Below are 14367 nucleotides of genomic sequence, written 5' to 3'. Positions count from 1 at the left end.
AGGTTTGTGGGTTGAGGGTTTTTTTTAAATAAATATATACTGAAAGCAATCCCCTCTAAATAGAGTTAAACTAAGTCTACAGCTCCGTTTACCTTCTCATCTCTCCTTTTCCTCCCGTGTTTACATCACTCTTGTCTACATCAAACCTTTCACAGGCACTGCATGCCTCCCAACAGTCAGGTTGCTTTAATCGGGATAGTTTGACGAACATGTATTTCCTTCCACTCCCCCCATATCAGTCAATCCAAAAAAAAGATACCATCTTGCCACAGAATCTGCCATGCTAGTTATTCTTCATGGCCGCATAAGTAGTAATTAAACATATTCAAAAGTATTACTGTAAACAGCTATGCAAATAAAAGTGAAGAAGAAAAGGAAAGAATATTTAACAACAAAACACCACTTACTAAAAGAAGTGAAAATAACAAAGTTTAAAGTTGTTTCACTGGCAGTAATGTAACATCACGGAATTTATGCCGGGTAAGTGAAAAGTCATTAAGATTATACAAGTCTGCTCCTTTCTAGCACATATCACTCCTTCACTAGCTCAAGATGTATCTAACACTTTCCTAATGAAGATGTACATGTATCATTAGAATAGCTTTTACTTAAAACAATACAGGAGTATCTTTACCAAGACAATCTCTTACTCAAATATCAGAGTGCCTTCAAGAATAGCAAACAAAGCCGCAAAAACCAAGTGCAGTTTCTACCTGCAGTACTGTAGAAAAGCAGCTTTCAGTAATTTAGCCTTATCTTCTTGAGCTGTAATTTCAAGCCTACTGGTTGCATCAAACGCAGGACTCTGAAAATGCAAAGTAAAAACTTCAGCTGAAAGACAAATATCAATCTTCATCATGAAATTAAAACAATCTTTCTAAGTAGCAGCAACACAGATTTTAAAAAAACAAATGCCACCTGGAAGTGGTTGTGTTTATTAAGCTAAACATAAGCCCACAAGATACATTACAATGAAAGTCACACAGGGGTTTGACCTCAAGCATATTAATAAAATTCACATAAACTGCAAAAAGAATTTATGCCAACTTATTTCACCAGTCTATAGTAATTTTAAATATCTGAACATTCAAACCCACCATTTTTGACAGAATTTAAAAGTTATTCATGAGTACTATCAGCCACAAAAACAATTTAAGTGTTATATTTATATATTGTAACAACTTTTTTAGTGTTATATAGTGACATACATCTACATGAAAAAAAATACAAATTTCATAGAAATGTCAACTTCAAAAAAAAAAAGAATACAAAAAAGTTACTCAAACCAGCAGATGATGTAAAATTTCTTAGGTTTCATTACAAGTGTTTGAGTCTCTATTTAAAAAAATCCTTTACAACTCAAATAAGCTAGGATTTTCACAGTAATAAAAAACATTTTATTTCTACCCTCAGTTTTCAAGTAGCCAAGGAAACAACCATTACCTCACTTCTTGGTCCAGCAACAGAAGAGGACAGGGATTCTTCCAGGTCTTCAGGAAGCACAGAAATGTTTTCCCTGGACAAGATGGTGAGAAGTCCACTTTTTTTGGTAAAGAAGATAGGAAGGCTAATACAGGAACCTGCTCCTAAAATGCTATCTCCTACGATGAGGGAAGAAAAAAAGCACATAAATGCCACTTTAAGAACAAAATGTAGCAGTTCACAATTATTAAATCTTGTCATGAAGGAACTAACAGTTACTGACAGCTGCACCTGACTTACAGAAATTATGGATACTATTTGCTACTTAAGAAGCAGGTTTCCACATACTGCAAGTTTAAAGAAACAAAGAAGAAAAAAAAATAATCAAGATTCAGGTGGTTCCAATTCTACCTACGGACTGATGTGCATGTCCTACTTGAAAACACCTCTGATGGTCAAGGATGACAGAGACATCTGACACAGGCACCTACTATGAATTTTAGGCTAAGTCTCAACACAAACTTAACTTCAAGGGGAAAAACCAAAACCAAAACCAAAAACCCAACACCCACAGTAAATGGGGGGAGGAGAAGGGGAGAAAAAGGGGGGGCGGGAGGGGGGGCAAAAAGCCCCACAAACAAAACCCCTACTCCTTCATATAGCATACTTCATTTTCATCCAAAACCACTGCAGAGTAAGTGATAACAATACTGGATGTTATTCTATGATTCTATGTCATGTCAGCGTTTTCTCCATACGCTCATGAGAAACTCTCAACTGGAAAGATTTAATAAAAAGAAGCATAAATATGATTCTGCTCTCTGAGAAATCTAAATACTGTAAAAACATTCAATTAGAAAGTATCAATGAAATGCGATTATTTTTTTCCCCCCCTGCATGTTACCTTGTATGCCAAATATGATTTTCTCCTGTGGTAAAGAAATTCTTCCAGTTCCGGTGGAACAAGCAAACACTTCATCTTCCTTATAGAGGTAAGCAGCATGGCTAAAGTAATCTGGGACTACCAGACAGCACAACGCTTCCTCTTCTGACTGAAAGCATTACATACAAAGAATATCACATGTACAATCAAAACCTTAAACAAAGATCAGCCTTTAAAATTTTAGATGTAAGTTGCCTGAATTTGTTTTAATTTTTAACAAGAACATACGGATATAACTTATAACCTAAAAAAACCCAAACCAAACCACTTTTAATTTGCCCTAAAACTTAAGCTCCTGGGTTTTTTTAATTCCATGTATATCAAATTATTACTTATCTTCCCATGTGAAATTAGTAAACAGATCAATTATTCTACAATTTTCACTCTCCTTCCATGTTAAGATTCAATTTTAAAATGCCATTACAGGCAGAGAGGAGAGGGGGGAGAGTGGAATAAATTTACCAAAGTTAGCTAATGCCCAAGTTTATGCTTCTAGAAGAGATAGCACAAATGACGTAACTTAAGGACAACCAACGTGTCCTCCCCTCCCAGCAAGCCAGTTGTCTAGCAAGGACCAACACACAGATTTCTTAATTCCTTTTCCTGCTTACAAGGGTCTCAACAGAGTCTGAAATCTGTTTTAAGTGGACTGCATGAGTATATCATAAAATTACTCTGTAGAAACTTTCACAGACAGGACAAAAATTAAAATAAATCAGTAATAATCAGGTGGTTAGAATTCTATTTTTGAGGGGGGTTTATGTTATACCTTAAAATGTAAAGTTTACATACAGTTATTATTAAACACTGAAAGATGCTAGGACACGTTTTCCTCAGAATACTACAAATACATATTCCAAGAACAACCTTAAGACAGAGAACCTGATTTTCCTTTAGACAAAAATCTCATAGCTGACATACGTATAGGAATATTCTGAAACACCGTGCTTTCTCAACTCAGTTTCAGAGTGTTCATTCGCATACCTGAAAAGATGGATTATACTGTGTGACCTCCACAACAACATCATCAGACATCTGGTAGCCTTTATCTTCTACTGTTATCAGAGTGTAGTAGACAAGACACGGACGATCTCCAGGATGCCATGCTGCAGCAAGTATCACCAGTCCATCGCTATTCAACAACAGATGTCACATCATTGGGAGATGATTATTACATATTTTACTTGCTCACACCCTACCACACAAAACCCAAGATCTTTAAGTACAATTAAAAATAAATCTTTTCCAATATTGTATTATTTTTAGAAAGAACGACTATACTATTTGTTCTTTCTAAAGAACTGTTTTATTAATAGTATTTATGCTTTAGTATAAAACTGAACCAAGGCACTTGTGATTTTATGTAATTAAATTAAATACAAGAGATACTGAATTCTTTGCATTTGCTGGAACAAGTTACAATTGCTTATTTGCTCTCTTTGTAATATCAAGACAAAACAAATACCCAAACCTAATAAAATGACACTAAAAAAAGTGAAAGGAATTATTCTCAGGTAACAAAGTTTTAATGCTAAAGAGAACGACAGTGTGAAGTATAGGATAATCTAGTTATCTAATATGACGTGTTTATTTTATCAACAGTGACACTCAATAAAATTAAATTGCAATTACTTACATAAAGTTTTTGCAAGAAAATAGAACACATGTATCTCATTAACATAAGTCCTACCAGATGCAAGTGTACTTCCTTACCGATTCTGTTGCAAATCCATGTATTGTATATTTACTCCTCCTTTAATATCTTCATAGTTACTTTCAGAACCCTAAAAACCAACACAACTGACTTAAAACTACACATAAATAGGCTATTAACTAAAAAAAACACACAAACCCCTTCCAGGTAAGCTAGCTCTTACCCAAATTGCATCTGTAATATGTTCTTTCAGGATCCTGTTGATATCCCAGCTGAGAATATAACGTTCTGATGAATCATCAATTTCCCATTTATATAGATTTGAACTTGTTAGCATATAAAAGCTTGATCTCTCTTTATCCCAAAGAACACTAGAAATCTGCATTTAAAAAAGAAAAAGCTAAAAAGGTTAAAGCACAGCCTTAATATTTGGATACAACAATCTACACCACTCTCAGTCTGAAAAAAAAAAAAAATCCCTTCCTTGGACAACCTACACAAGTTACACTACAAGATGAGAGTATTACGCTAATTTCCAAGAGCAGTCTTATTTTATAGATATAAGAACATCTATAGTAAGTATGTTTCTCATACTTTCCAACTGTGGAATTCACTGATAAAGCTCAACCCAATCACCATCCCTGGGCACCCTAAATCAGAAAAGTAAAATTACAGGTTACTTTTAGTTTCTTCAAGTAGCAATGAGACTATTACTAGGAAGAGGCAAGACTTTGAATCATTGCATGTTCCCCAGGAAGTATTACTACTTTAAAGGCTACTTTTATTCACATCTAAAGAGCAAGTCAGCATTCTCCTTGACAAAGCATACAGATTTATTTGGTTTCTCTCTTTCTTCCAAATTTCAAAGAAATATAAGTAACATAAATGAGTTAAGTCTTGTCTCTTTTTTTTGGTTATCATATACCCTTACACAGGCTTCTTTCTTAAACACTGAGGCTAGAAATTACAAAGAAATTAAAGCATATGAATGTTTTTCAAGCTTACCACAGCATCATGTCCAGGAGACAATATACCTAGAAGAGAAGAAACCTTTCTACCAATTCCAGAAAACATGCCCTGGCCCTGTGGCAGGGCATGCTGATGAATCTTGCCAGAACTATCCGGTATCAATCGAACTAGCTGGCCTCTGGAAGACGATAAAATAAAGCTTCCTCCCTAACAAAAAGAAAAAGCAACTATATTAAAAAAAAATTAAAATCACATTCCCAAAAGAATTCTAGTGTCAGATAAAATTCTTTATGTCAGCCCACAAGGGTAAACACTAAAAAAAGAACAGGACACAAGGCATCCACACAGCACTTGAGAGCTAACAAAGAACAAAAAAAAAAAAAAGAAAGCATTTATCACATAAAAAGACCATTTAAACAAATTTTCTAAATTATTCTCTATGCTTGAATCAGTGCAGTGTACAGCTCACAGTATACTTTTCTTAATTTTAAACCATATTTTTGAAAAATATGAAAAGACAATACATATAATCAATCTCTACAGGCACTACTACACGTAATATTCATATATCGAATTATGACTTAAATAACACTCAACTTCCATGTGCGCATTTAAAACTTGAAATGTTACTAAGCACGCTATAACTTTTTTTTAAAATAGCATCCTATCCTACAGTACACTAATCTAAATGAACAGCACAACAATTCTTCCATCTGGTTATGTCAAAAAGGACTGTGGCAGGTAATTAAAATATTAATAGTGCATTAATGAATGCATAACTGAGAAAAGATATCACAATGCTGGTGTCAGACCAGGAAAGAAGACAATATGCAGATACAAAGAAATAAGTTATTTTCTGTTGGGGTTTTTTTCGTTGGTTTTTTTTGGTGGTGGTTTTGATTTTTTCTTCTTCATAAATAATAAACATTGGCACCAAGTCAAACATATGACTGGTACTCAGCACTGGCAGAGACTGATTTTCTTATCATTGCATAACATTTTTATCCATGAAACTCCGTTTCAGTTTAACAAGAGAACTAAAATTTCACGTAATCCTTATGATGAAAGACAGTGTTATCTTTACACTAAGAAAGTGTGGAAAAAGTCTTGTGCATTATGCAAAATACGCACTCCACTGTAGGTGCTTATATAGCTCATTCAGGAGGCAGAGGCTTCTGTCAGTGCATCTCTTGCCCGTCCTAATGAGTGCATCTACATTAGCACTTTAATTAACATCAAGAGTCCTTCTAAAGCGACCTTCTGTGAGTCCCCACATACTACCTGCTGGATCTCATCACACCACAGAGCAGCACGAGCATACCTGCTGCACACCCTTTGAATGAAACTAAACTCAAGGACGGGCTCTGACCGTTAACAGACATTAATTTCATGCAGCTAGGCTGGAACTAGTTTAAAATAACAACTCCCTCTCCCAAAACGACCACTGCAGATAGTGGCATTGCCTCAGCACTAACCTTTATAGAATCTAAAATACTTGCTAACATAGACATAGCCTTCACGCCCCCTACCACCAAGGCATTAAAAAAAGTGCCTTCAATTCAAAACTGGTCAAAGTTTGTATGTTACAGGGAACAAACAAAGCCTGTTAGACGTACAACAATTTAAAAAAAAAAAAAAAAAGAATACTAGGGGCCTTGAGGTTGCTGAACAAATGAACTGTTTACTTGTACAGTAAATACAGTAAACGTTCACAGAACAAAACTAAAAAAAATAAAAATTAAAAAAACCCAAACCAAAAAACAAACCAGCACCATTTTTGTGATCATACTTTATAAAAATGTTGCTAAAGGTTAAATCTGCCCAGTGACAGGATGATTAATTAAGTACAGTTGTCACATACATAATATCATGCAGCTTTAGAACACTGATTAATAAAAGCACTCTGTTCTGGAAAAAAAAAATAATAATTCCTCTAGCTCTGAATTGATGTCAATGTTTCAACTACAGGTGTGATAAGACCTTACATTCCTTATATTGATATCCGAAACTTGGACACAATTCAACTCTAATAGGGTAGGTCCATATTAGTGTTAAGACTTGGAACTCTTAAGAAAATTGTCATTAAGATCACTGTCTTCTGATCAGGTTTACAAAAGTTTACGACATGCTGATGCCCCGAAGTAATATTTATAATATAGGATATGAACCGCAGATGCTGAAAAGGTTATAAAATAAAGTGTTTTGAAGAAACACGTATTGTAACACACATTGATTTTTTTTATATATCCATTTTGAGAGTTTTCCCCATTTAGGCACATCAACAGCATAAAAAAAAAGATTTCTGACTACAATTCACAATATACTTGTTCATTACTTTCATACAGAAATCTCTCAAATTCAGTCACTGGTGAGCTATACCACAAGATGCTGAGTGCGTGGCCTGCGGATTCAGATGAAGTAGTTCTCTGGTTTTGTGATGGCAGGAAGTAATCACAGTAGTAATACTGACACACCTCATCAGCTGAGGTACCAAACCAGTCCTGTCAACCTTGCGATTGAATGTCGCATGCTTGCCTGACTTTAACATCATTATTTATGACTATCAGTCATCTCTGCTACTTCAGATCATCACACTCATCAATGTCTGAAACTACTCCTCAGAATATTTTATAGTTTACTTTGCAACATTTATTGGAGATCTAGGACTGATAATGTGAAGCATGCTTTTTAATTTTTAAATGAGGAATTAAAGCTGTATTTTATTATCAATCATACTGTACTGTACCTTTACTGCTGTTAAGAAACTGCACAGAGAGCCTCCAAAGTCTGTAGAAGTCTCTGTATAGGAACCTTCATGTGCAAGATTGGGCCAGTAGCGCACAGAACCTTCGCTGGTAGCAACCATTATTGCCAGAGACTCGAAGTGAGAAAATAATTAACAGCACATGCAAGATAGTAATAACAATCAGAATGCAGCTTTAACTAAAACATGTTATTTTACATATCAAGATTTTCCATGAAAAACACACAAAAAAGTAATAGATACATTTGGATGCACACTGACAAAATCTAGAACTGAATTGCAAAACGATTCTGTAACATAACTTAATGTGTGCAGGGCATGTTATACTTGCTTATTTTGCTAACAATAATATTTTTGGCTGGTTCTTGTTCCTGATAATTCAGGGTCTGCTATTGGAATGCAAGCAAAACTTACAGTTGCAAGACAGAAAAGAGCCTCTGGAGAATTCCAGAGGCCAAGAGTTACAAGCTACTATGGAATATTTAAAATTAGACTATAATTTAGTAAAGAAAGCACTCTAGTGTCTTAAATACAAATATCAAATCACATGGTGGCTCTTCTCTTCATAAATACATAAGCCCACAGTGTGCCTACATTAGGACTTCTGACTCAGGAAATCACTCAGATACCAAATTCAAATCACGAAGCAAGAGACTGTGTTCAAGTAGAGATTTAGACAGAAAGCATTGTACCTAATCTACCAGTTGTTGAAAAAAAATAATAATCACAGAACAACAGAAGAGCTGTAGCTGAAAGCTGTAACTGAGCTCCTTGGAGTTTTCTCACTGATTTTTGACTAGATGAAGATATTCACAACATGAAAGCAGTTGTCTAGTGAACATCACAACAATTAAAAAAAAAAAAAAACCAAACCAAACACTTTGTCCTTTGTGATTCCTGACCATTATTTAATAACTTTCATTTTAGTGAAATATTTTCTACCACTAATATTTCTACTTCGCTCTGTAAAATCATAGTACCCAAGCATAGCTCACAAGCTGTAGAAAGATGAAATTAAAAGAAATAAATAATCTTGGTTTAGGTGCATTACCCTCTTAAACTTCTTTGGGTATGACTAAATCACAGAGCATTTAGAGTTTTACGAGCTAATCACAAGATACTAAGATTGCTTTTCATCATCTGGAAGCATAACACAATAACAAGTCAAAAGAAAAGATCCTATTACATATTCTGTGCTGTTTCTTCCTTCCAAAGACAACTGCTTATACAGAGTTATTAAGCACACGACACATATTAACTGAAAACTGCACCCAAACTGAAAATGAGCGCTTCTTTTCTTCATGAATGATAGTAACAGACACATCAACATACTTTCAGAAAACTTAACCGATCTTCAAACCTCACGCTCTAGCACAGTATGTTATGAAAAGGCACTTAGGAAAGCAATCAGTCAAAACATTAAATCATATGTCCTCCCAGTGCCCGCTTCCTTAGAAAGCCCAGCCAAAGGGGAGTGCTGGTGTTTGCTTCTCATCCATGTGTACTCAGAATTAAACCACTGCTGAACAACTTTTTCAGTCAGCATGCATTTAAATTGCGCTTGCTTAGACTGAATATTTGATTGCCCTGGTGTTTGTTAACACAATACTTCTTAGTTTACTGTATTTTTGTTTCTTACGAAAGCACACCAAGTAATCCTTAGGAAAACTATTATTTAATCTGATCCTATAACATGTAAATGGTGTAATTTGCAAAGACTAGCAGAATTTTGTTTATTTCAAGCATATTTATTCCAAACTATCAATCCTGACCTTTTGAATAGATAGTACAACACCAAATGCAGTTTTCAAGTAAGTACTTGATAAAATAGCCTATATTCAAAGTCAGTCTAAAAGTATTTTTAAACACTACAATTTAAAAGTTGATCACCTGCAGAGAAGGTGCTTCACCTGAGGAACTGAGACAAGATATAGCTGCTAAGCTAGAACTCCACTGGAAGTCACTGGGTGGCAGCTGCAGTTCTTTGCACAGAGATAACTGTAAGAATGAAAGAGATGCCATAATACGTATGAGACTGGAAGAATTTATTCCTCTGCCACAAAGCCTTTAGACTTTTTGATCCTGCTAAAAATTAATTTTCAACTAGCCCAGACACTTTGTAAGGGAACCAAAAGAACATCCCAAGACGTTTTCAGCAAGTTTGTCACAACCACCAAACAGCTAAAAACCACATACTTGTACATTTTCAAACATTACTGTTTTTCTTTAGTTATTTCTGAGTTTTTCTCACAACACTACAATATTGAATTATTTCTTTCAGAGGTGCAATTATTTGACCGTTCCTTAATACAATATGCTATCAAGGCGGCAATCCAAAATTCAACTAGAATTGCTTGAGAAAGCTCACTAGGTTGTAACAGAGTGGAGAGGGGAAACACTCCTCCTTCCCCTGTCCCCCCAACGTTAAACAATCAGAAAAAATTTAATCCCTTGTGAAATCTCTACAAGTACCAGAACGTGTATAACTGACACTCCGCTGTAAGTGCAGAATCTGTATAATTAACACACGTTGCACAAATTGAAAGATATTGATTTTGTAACTACAGGTTTCCTCTGGCCATACTTGCTACTCACTGAAATTATGCTGAAAGAAACGCTACCCAGAGGGGGGAAAAAAAAATGTTGACATAAGAAACCTAGATTAAACATATGTTCAGCACAACTGAAACTAACCTTTTTTTTTTTTTGACAAGTTGAAAATCAGTCCCAGAATAATCCAAACCAAACCATAATATATCAACTAGTTTTTACTATTAAAATAAGCTTTATCAAGACTATTTAACATAGGAGACACATCTATGAAAATGCAAATAATTAATCTTAGTGTTAAGGTGACAAGAAAAAATTAAAAAAGGAACAAAAAAGTGTTGAGCCCCCTCAAAAGCTTGTGTTTCAGTTACTGTTGTTAGTATGACTTCATATCAACCCCACTGCTTTTGGGGGAAACCAAACAAACTCCAATTTATAAAGAAAATCTTGCTTTCAAGAAAAAAAAAACCACAACTGAATAACCTGTTCAACTAGTGTAAAATATATAAGTTTTTCCATCTTGATCTTTCAGTTACCTTAGCTACTGCAGACTGACCAATCTTCCAAATAATCAGCCTCTCCTTATGGACTAGCCAGGCCCATCCGCTTTCATCCACTTGAACGCTCAGCTGGTCATCAGCTACGTAAAAAGTAATTTTTTAAAGCATTTGGATTTTTAAAACACTGCAGAGTAACCTTAAAATCAATAAACTTTCATTCTCATATGAAAAAAAGAAATACATTTTCTATTAAATTAAATTCCACGTTAGAATTTCCATGTATTTGATTAAGATACCAAATTATTACCTAAAGTTTAAAAATCCATTTGACAAATGCTCAGCTTTTGAGACTGAAAAGCAAGACAATCCTAGAAACTGCTTCCATCAATTTAGAGCAGATTATAATAGCTTTGTAAATTGCTCAGCAATTTTAAGATTATTTTTAGATATGTATTTTTGATTCCTCTTGTATTTACTACAAAAAGAAAACTTATCTACGGGGAAAAATTGTTTAGAAGACCAATTTCTTGAACTCAGGGAAAGGTTTGTATCACTGAGGCTTTTAGAAACAGCAACAAATGTGGATTAAAAATAAATTAAAAAAACCCCAAACATTAGAGCATCCACTCTAGGACACAACAGAATCAAAACAAGTGAAAAAAGGTGAGGAAAAAACAATAGGGAAAAGTTACTAAAAAAACTATTGGCTTTCTTTATAACCTTGGATTTTACAATATATTGGTTAAGACAGCACCTGAAGGATACTTACACGCGTCCATACCCACATGAGTGTTACTACAATTATAGTTACATAGTTCTTACAATTATAGTTACATAGTTAACCAAGTTGGATTCAAACCAAGGCAGAAACACATCAGTTTCCACTGTAAAGTCAGCATTTAAATGGCATCAACAATATGTTAACATTTCTCTTGCCTGTCAATTTTCATGAGAAAGATAGCAAATAAAATCAGTTCTTACCATCAGCCTTCTTCAGGGCTTCCATAACCTTAACAGGCAGAGAGGATCCGAAAGCCTTAACATCATAGTTAATAGTCTCACTTGCTGAGGGATGCTGGATAACTCTGGTAGGAGTTGCTCTTAAACAGAAGAAAAAGTGATAGTTACGTTTTTTATTGTTTCTTTATCAGTTTCAACAGACATTTACTTCATTAGTATCTGTTTAGAAATAGATGTGATGAAATGGGTTTATGCAAAATAAACATGCTCCCTCTGGAAGCATCATCTAAAGCAGTAATTTGGTGGCTTCTTACAAGTTGTTAGCTGTCAAATTCCTTTATTTTCTAACGAACTGATTTTGAATATGCATTCCTCACCCAGCAACAAAACCACTGTTGAACTTCTCTATATTCTGATTATCTATAGAATAAAGCTATCCACGATGCCAGGAGAAGCTCAACAGGAGTTATTCCCTGACTGCAGAGCCTATTTCCATCCCCAGTTCTAACACTGCTGGGCAGTACTCACTGTGCAACATTTTGAACACCTGCGGCAGCTTGGATCAGTTAGCACTTCTATTGCCCTTATCTTACTGTGGAGACTTAGAGTTCTTACCCATTTCAGTCATTATTTGTTTCACTATATAATTTATAAAAGCTGTTCTGCATCTTCCCCCACAGCATAGGTCTGTCTTGTCTTTTGAACATGATTAAGTAGGTAAATTTCTCTGCTCTTAGAAAATACTGCCCTCTTTTTATTTCTCCTTACAAGTAAAATGATGTCACAGACCTCCCCAGTGTGAAATGCCCAAAGATGATGATACATAGCTAGAAGACAAGCCTGACACCCGGTTTGGAAAAATACGATATTAAACAGACCTGAAGTAAAAGTTCCCCAAAACTGAAAACAGGCAATCTTCTTTACCGCAGCAACAAATAGCTGCTTCTGAGAAAAGAGATTCTGAACCCCTGAAACTAATCTGAGGCTCATGTTAAATTGCAGTTCTTATTCATATGGAAGGGAGAAGAGGGGAAGCTGGGGGGGAAGCCTAAACTTTGACTATTTTATCTTCTTTTTAAATACAGGAATTCTTATTATTTTCATATTTTTTCTATACCAGGCACACACTGAGGAACCCTCAACTTCAAATGCTAATAAGAGGTATTTAGAACAATGAACATGTGGCATTGTATATTTATAGTTGTAATGTATAATACCACTTTTAATCAACCTTTAAACAGTTCAACTATAAAATGTTTCAGTCAGAATTTGTTGGCATGAGAACAGAGTATATCAAATATCCTACAAAGAATCTGACAGCACGCAAGAAACCAGACTAATAAAGTCTTACTACTCCTGTAGAAAAGTAAATAAGCAAATGTAGATTAGTAACTTTTTTCTTCCTTTTCATAAAGTCACGCTTAATAGTTCTAAGAATTTTCTGAAAAAAAAAAGTCAGTGAATACAATCCAGACAATATTAAGTACTTAAATTTCCCAAAATCTTTCAAAAAGATCCCATATCAAAGATTTCCGAAGAAATCAAGTCTTACTGTAGACCAAAACCTGTACAAAAGCAAGCAATAAGCAAAAATCATAGAGAGGAAAGAAAGGCTAATTTCTACACTTCAGGGAAGTTTCCATTCTATAAACCTGTACTGGTGTCTAAAATCTTCAGTAGTCGTAAAAAAAAAACAACGAATGCAGTGACAGTGCCTTGACTGTACAATATTACTCAGGACAGACAAACAGCAAAAGGAACACCTGACTTACTAAATACAGAATAAAAGGCAAAACAGAAAACATCATGACAACTCCACATACAGCTTCTTGAGTACTAGGATGACAATACCTCAAAACAATATTGTAGAAAACACTGAAAAGAGATTTAAGGATGATCAGAGATACAGAGTATCTTACAATATGTCCAAACAGAACAACAAATGGCAAAATTGCATTCATGGAACAGCAATGTGGCAACCTACAATGGCTTGAGCATATAAAAACGAGTCAGGGTTTGCAAAGAGAGATGAAGTATTTTATTAAACCTTCTTGTATAGATAGCTGAAAGCAAGAGCTTTCATGCAGAGCCCTCTCATTAGGCTCATTTAGAAGTATGCCTTAATACATTTACTGAGGCTCAGGACGAATACAATCTAACTGCTGACTATTACATGTGACCAAATGACACTTTTACCCCTCCGGTAAAGTTAAATGATTTTATCTAACTCAAAGCCTATACGTCTGCATCTGGGTTTTGGTTGTAAGACTGCAGGAAGAGATTCGGATGGCAAGCACTTAAACACTTAGCTCTTTTTCCTTTTTTTTTTTTTTTTTTTTTTTATAATTATGATACTTTTTTCTACTTTTTTAAAAATCAACTTAACTTCCTAATAGCTCTCTCAACAACTACTGCTACTTTAGCAAACGAAGAGCCAGCCTGTTTGGATCCTTGGGGGCACCGACCTCACTGTGCGGGACAGAGCCTTTCCCCAAATAACAACCGGGCGGGCCTCCCCCGAGCCGGGCGGCCGGTGCCAGCCGGGGCAGGCCACCTCCTCCCCCGCCACCGGCTCAGCCCCCAACCACCAGGTCCTCGTGATGTA

The 14367-nt window shown here is 35.2% G+C and overlaps 1 protein-coding gene across 1 annotated transcript in view; it reads right to left on the bottom strand.

Annotated features, from left to right (window-relative positions):
• NUP133 (nucleoporin 133kDa) overlaps positions 1-11898 on the bottom strand; it is a 33441-nt gene extending 21543 nt beyond the window's left edge. The window contains exons 1-11 of the mRNA XM_009891138.1: positions 11784-11898; positions 10839-10942; positions 9643-9750; positions 7735-7866; positions 5025-5195; positions 4243-4398; positions 4079-4149; positions 3350-3497; positions 2327-2474; positions 1444-1601; positions 714-805 (exon numbers count right to left, since the gene is read on the bottom strand). Coding sequence (XP_009889440.1) covers positions 714-805; positions 1444-1601; positions 2327-2474; positions 3350-3497; positions 4079-4149; positions 4243-4398; positions 5025-5195; positions 7735-7866; positions 9643-9750; positions 10839-10942; positions 11784-11808 — 1313 coding nt within the window. The 5' untranslated portion in view covers positions 11809-11898. The remainder of the gene's footprint in view (positions 1-713; positions 806-1443; positions 1602-2326; positions 2475-3349; positions 3498-4078; positions 4150-4242; positions 4399-5024; positions 5196-7734; positions 7867-9642; positions 9751-10838; positions 10943-11783) is intronic.
• Positions 11899-14367: the final 2469 nt, after the last annotated feature.

This window comes from Charadrius vociferus, unplaced genomic scaffold (assembly GCF_000708025.1).
Source record: "Charadrius vociferus isolate BGI_N301 unplaced genomic scaffold, ASM70802v2 scaffold78, whole genome shotgun sequence".
Classification (NCBI taxonomy): Eukaryota; Metazoa; Chordata; class Aves; order Charadriiformes; family Charadriidae; genus Charadrius; species Charadrius vociferus.
Note: the sequence above shows the minus strand (reverse complement) of the source record. Positions and strands in the feature narration are given on the sequence as shown.